General features: G+C 43.8%; 1 protein-coding gene across 1 annotated transcript in view; it reads left to right on the top strand.

The window, feature by feature from the left end:
* Positions 1-1,589: 1,589 nt before the first annotated feature.
* The window catches only part of LOC143041821 (uncharacterized), a 4,874-nt gene continuing 1,701 nt past the window's right edge, over positions 1,590-4,762 (top strand). Inside the window, exons 1-3 of the mRNA XM_076213908.1 lie at positions 1,590-1,835; positions 2,095-2,318; positions 2,375-2,499. Of these exons, the coding sequence (XP_076070023.1) occupies positions 1,590-1,835; positions 2,095-2,318; positions 2,375-2,499 (595 nt within the window). The remainder of the gene's footprint in view (positions 1,836-2,094; positions 2,319-2,374; positions 2,500-4,762) is intronic.

Genomic DNA, 4,762 nt, shown 5'->3' on the forward strand with positions numbered 1-4,762 from the left:
GAGTCAGACCCTCGGAATTGAAGATCTGCAGACTTGCAAAGTTGCAGAATTGCAGGAATTGAAGAACTGCAGAGAGGTGCGGCGCTGAGGACTTGAAGAATTGCAGAATTGCAAAGCTGAGCGACGAATAATCAAGACGAAGGTGCCAAAGCCGGAGGCGTGAGGAAAGAGAGTAAGACTGAGAGAGAGAGAGAGAGAGAGAGAGAGAGAGAGAGAGAGAGAGAGAGAGAGAGAGAGAGAGAGAGAGAGAGAGAGAGAGAGAGAGAGAGAGAGAGAGAGAGAGAGAGAGAGAGAGAGAGAGAGAGAGAGAGAGAGAGAGAGAGAGAGAGAGAGAGAGAGAGAGAGAGAGAGAGAGAGAGAGAGAGAGAGAGAGAGGAAAGAGGACGGGGTAGAAATAGTGTAGATATGAAGGAGACGATAGAGAGAGTAGAGTAAGAGAGAGTAAGAGAGAGTAAGAGTAAGAGAGAGAGAGAGAGAGAGAGAGAGAGAGAGAGAGAGAGAGGGGGGGGAAGAGAGGAGGGAGGAAAGAGGATAGGATAGCAATAGTGTAGGTGTAAAGACGACGAAAGAGGGAAGAGAGTAAGATCGAGAGAGGAAAAGAGAGTAGGGAGGAATGAGAACGGTGATAGCAATAGTGTAGGTGTGAAGGAAAGAGCAGAGGAAAAGAGAATAAGATCGAGAAAGAGAATAAAAGAGACGAGGGAAGAAAGAGAATAAGATAAAGAGTAATGTAAGAGTGAAAGAGAGGATAGAGGTCAAAGTGTAAGACAGAGAAAGAGAGAAAAAGAGAGGAGGGAGGATTAAAGAGGAAGGGAGAGCAGTAGTGTAAGTGTGAAAGAGAGGAAAAGAGAGGAGGGAAAATTAAAGAGGAAGGGAAAGTATTAGTGTAAGTGTGAAAGAGAGGATAGAGGGCAAAGTGTAAAACCGAGAAAGAGAGTAAAAGAGAGGAGGGAGGATTAAAGAGGAAAGGAGAGCATTAGTCTAGGTGTGGACGAGACCACGAAGGTATTAGAGAAGCAAAGGGGGAAATTGTAAAGGAGAAAGTGGAGTAAAAGTTAATGTGGTGGTGGTGGTGGTGGTGATAGAGGGAGGTGATTATTGGAATGGAGATGCAGGTGGAGGTGATTGAAGAGGTGGATGTGGATGAGGTGGATGTGAATGAGGTGGATGTGGAGGATGTGGATGTGGAGGAGGTGGGTGTGGAGGATGTGGATGTGGATGAGGTGGATGTGAATGAGGTGGATGTGGAGGATGTGGATGTGGAGGGGGTGGATGTGGAGGAGGTGGGTGTGGAGGATGTGGATATGGAGGAGGTGGGTGTGGAGGATGTGGATGTGGAGGAGGTGGGTGTGGAGGAGGTGGATGTGGAGGAGGTGGGTGTGGAGGAGGTGGATGTGGAGGATGTGTGTGTGGAGGATGTGGATGTGGAGGAGGTGTGTGTGGAGGATGTGGATGTGGAGGAGGTGGGTGTGGAGAAGGTGGATGTGGAGGAGGTGGGTGTGGAGGATGTGGATGTGGAGGAGGTGGGTGTGGAGAAGGTGGATGTGGAGGAGGTGGATATGGAGGAGGTGGATGTGGAGGAGGTGGATATGGATAAGGGGGATGTGGAGAAGAGGAATGTAGAGGAAGTGAATGTGGATGAAGGAGATGTGGATGAGAGGGATGTGGGTGAAGTGGATGTTGATGAAGTAGATGTAGATGAGGTGGATGTGGATGAGGTGTATGTGGAGGAGGGGGAGGTGGAGGAAGTGGATGTGGAGGAGGGGTATGTGGAGAAGAGGAATGTAGAGGAAGTGAATGTGGAGGTCGAAGATGTTGAGAAAGTGGATGTGAAGGTGAAGATGGATGTGTAGGTGGAGGTGGTGTTGATGAGGGTGGTGTTAATGGTATTGGTGCTTTTGATGATGGCGTTGACGGAGGAGGAGGAGGAGGAGGAGGAGAGGGAGGAGGAGGAGGAGGAGGAGGGGAGCAGGAGGAGGAGGCGGAGGAGGAGGAGGAGGAGGAGGAGGAGGGGGAGAAGGAGGAGGAGGAAGGGGGAGAAGGAAGAGGAGGAGGGGGGAGAGGGAGGAGGAGGAGGAGGAGGGGGGAAAAGGAGGAGGGGGGAAAAGGAGGAGGGGAGAAGGAGGAGGAGGAGGAGGAGGAGGGGGAGGAGGAGAAGGAGGAGAAGAAGGAGGTGGAGGAGGAGGAGGAGGAGGAGGAGGAGGAGGAGAAGGAGGAGGTGGAGGAGGAGGTGGAGGAGGAGGAGGAGCATCGTCAAGGTTAACTAGGAAGATCCAAGTGAAGGACGAAACCCGCCTCATGACAAATGAACAGCTGCTGCGATGGATCCAGACGAAACAGCTCCTCCAGTGTTGCCCGCTGGAGGAAGAGGAAGAGGAGGAGGAGGAGGAGGAGGAAGAGGAGGAGGAGGAGGAGGAGGAGGAGGAGGAGGAGGAGGAGGAGGAGGAGGAGGAGGAGGAGGAGGAGGAGGAGGAGGAGGAGGAGGAGGAGGAGGAGGAGGCTATTCTATTGCACCCTAGTCTATTCTGTTCCTCTTAGTAGAACAAATTTGGCGAAGATATAACATCCTGTTTTGTTCATCACCATTCCTATCGAAGGGTACTCTTTCCTTCACAGTGACTGTCGCCAGGTGATTTTATTCATCTTCGTGGCCTTCCTACATATATATACCAAAGGCTTTTTTCCCCTACACGGGGGGTAGCCAAAAAGAAAAAGGCATAAAAACCACTCCCACCCATTCCATTTCCTATATATTCCACTCCCTTCCACCCTCCTCCCTTCCTCTTATCTTGGCACCTCCTGGATGACGGGTCATCCCTGCATCCTGTCCACTGCCCTGGGTCAGAAGCAGTGTCGTAAGACACAGCACATCGTGGCCTTCCTACTGTCCAAAAAGTCACCTTCTCCTCTGCACTTGGATCCTCTGGGGAATCGAACCCAGGGCCGTATATTTCAGAAACAAGGGTAATGACGCGCATAGCACAATTGTAATTCCTAATGATCTCGCCTAGTTATAACAAACTGAGTATTGTACAGCTAAATACCTCGCATCAATACAAAAAATAAATGCTTATACGAGTGAATAAAAACACAAATGATGTATAAATAAATAGAGAAATATAGATAAATACATAAATAAAAAAATGAAAATTTGTAAAATGTTTGATAATTAAATAAATAAGAAATACATAGAAGATAAATGAATAGATAAATATAGGAATAAATCTATATTTAAACACTGAATATTAATTAATAGATTGATCCTTGAATAAATAAACGAATAAACAGAAAAGTTACTTAAATAAAGAAACAAGATAATGTACTCGAGTTGTACAAAAATGATAAATAGATAAATGGAAAGATGAAAAATTGTATAATGCTTGGTAATTGAATAAATAAAGAAATGCATAAAAGATAAATGAATAGATAAATATAGGAATAAATCTATAATCAAACACTGAATACTAATTAATAAATAAACAGAAAAGTTTCTTAAATAAAGAAATACGATAAACTTCTCGATTTGTATAAAAATGAAAGTTTGAAAGTTAAAATTGTGATATCATCGGAGAAAGAACAAATATGGATAAAAAAATATTGAAGAAAAACAGTTCATAAGTAAAGCCTTATTATGAAACATAATAACCTGGGAATAAATGAAGGAAAAATATAAGAAAAGAATCTTGGAAAAGATAAACGAGAGGAGGATTAAAATTTTGGGAAACAGGAAAAAATAGATAATAAAGTATAATCAATCAGACCCGAGCGTGATAAAGATTTTGTTGGAGAGTAAATAAAATAAAAAAAATACTGACACAAACACACAAGCACGCGCACACGCACACACACACACACACACACACACACACACACACACACACACACACACACACACACACACACACACACACACACACACACACACACACACACACACACACACACACTAAAGTCTCCGACTGTCACTACGGCGGTCCGGGTCCGAATTCTGCCCAAGGCTGAAATAATTTCAGTATCGCTGCGCTTCGAGTCGTTATTTCAACTCTCGTGGGCGGGGAGTTGGGGGAGTGTGTGCGTGTAAGGTCACAGCATTACCCATAGATCGATCATACGAGCTCTGAGCTCGCTTCCGGGAGGGAAATAGCTGTCGATTACGAGTCCAACATGTGATCCATGACCATGGTGAATCACACGCACGCACGCACACACACGCACGCACACACATATTATATGCGTGTGTATGTATCTATAGAAATGAGTATGTACATATATACATACATGCACATACATGCACAGACATACATACATATACATACATACATACATACATACATACATACATACATACATACATACATACATACATACATACATACATACATACATTACATACATACATACATACATACATATATACATCTATACATACAAACATACATTCAAACGTACAAACATATATATATACATACATACATGTATACATGCATGCATACATGCATACATATATACATGGATGCATATATACACGTATACAAATATACATACACATATACATGCATACATACATACATACTTACTTTTATATACATTCATATCGCAATGAGAAAGTATACACAAATGTCATATCATCCTTGCTTTAAGGTTGAATGTTTGCAGTTTCTTTGTGATTACAGAATAAAACTAGGTAAAGACGCATTCATCTTTTCGAAAAAAAAAAACGAAAAACCACATTTCCATATTTCCTTCATACATCATGTTTCCT

This window comes from Oratosquilla oratoria, chromosome 3 (assembly GCF_046742065.1).
Source record: "Oratosquilla oratoria isolate Oo_2021 chromosome 3, ASM4674206v1, whole genome shotgun sequence".
Lineage (NCBI taxonomy): Eukaryota > Metazoa > Arthropoda > Malacostraca > Stomatopoda > Squillidae > Oratosquilla > Oratosquilla oratoria.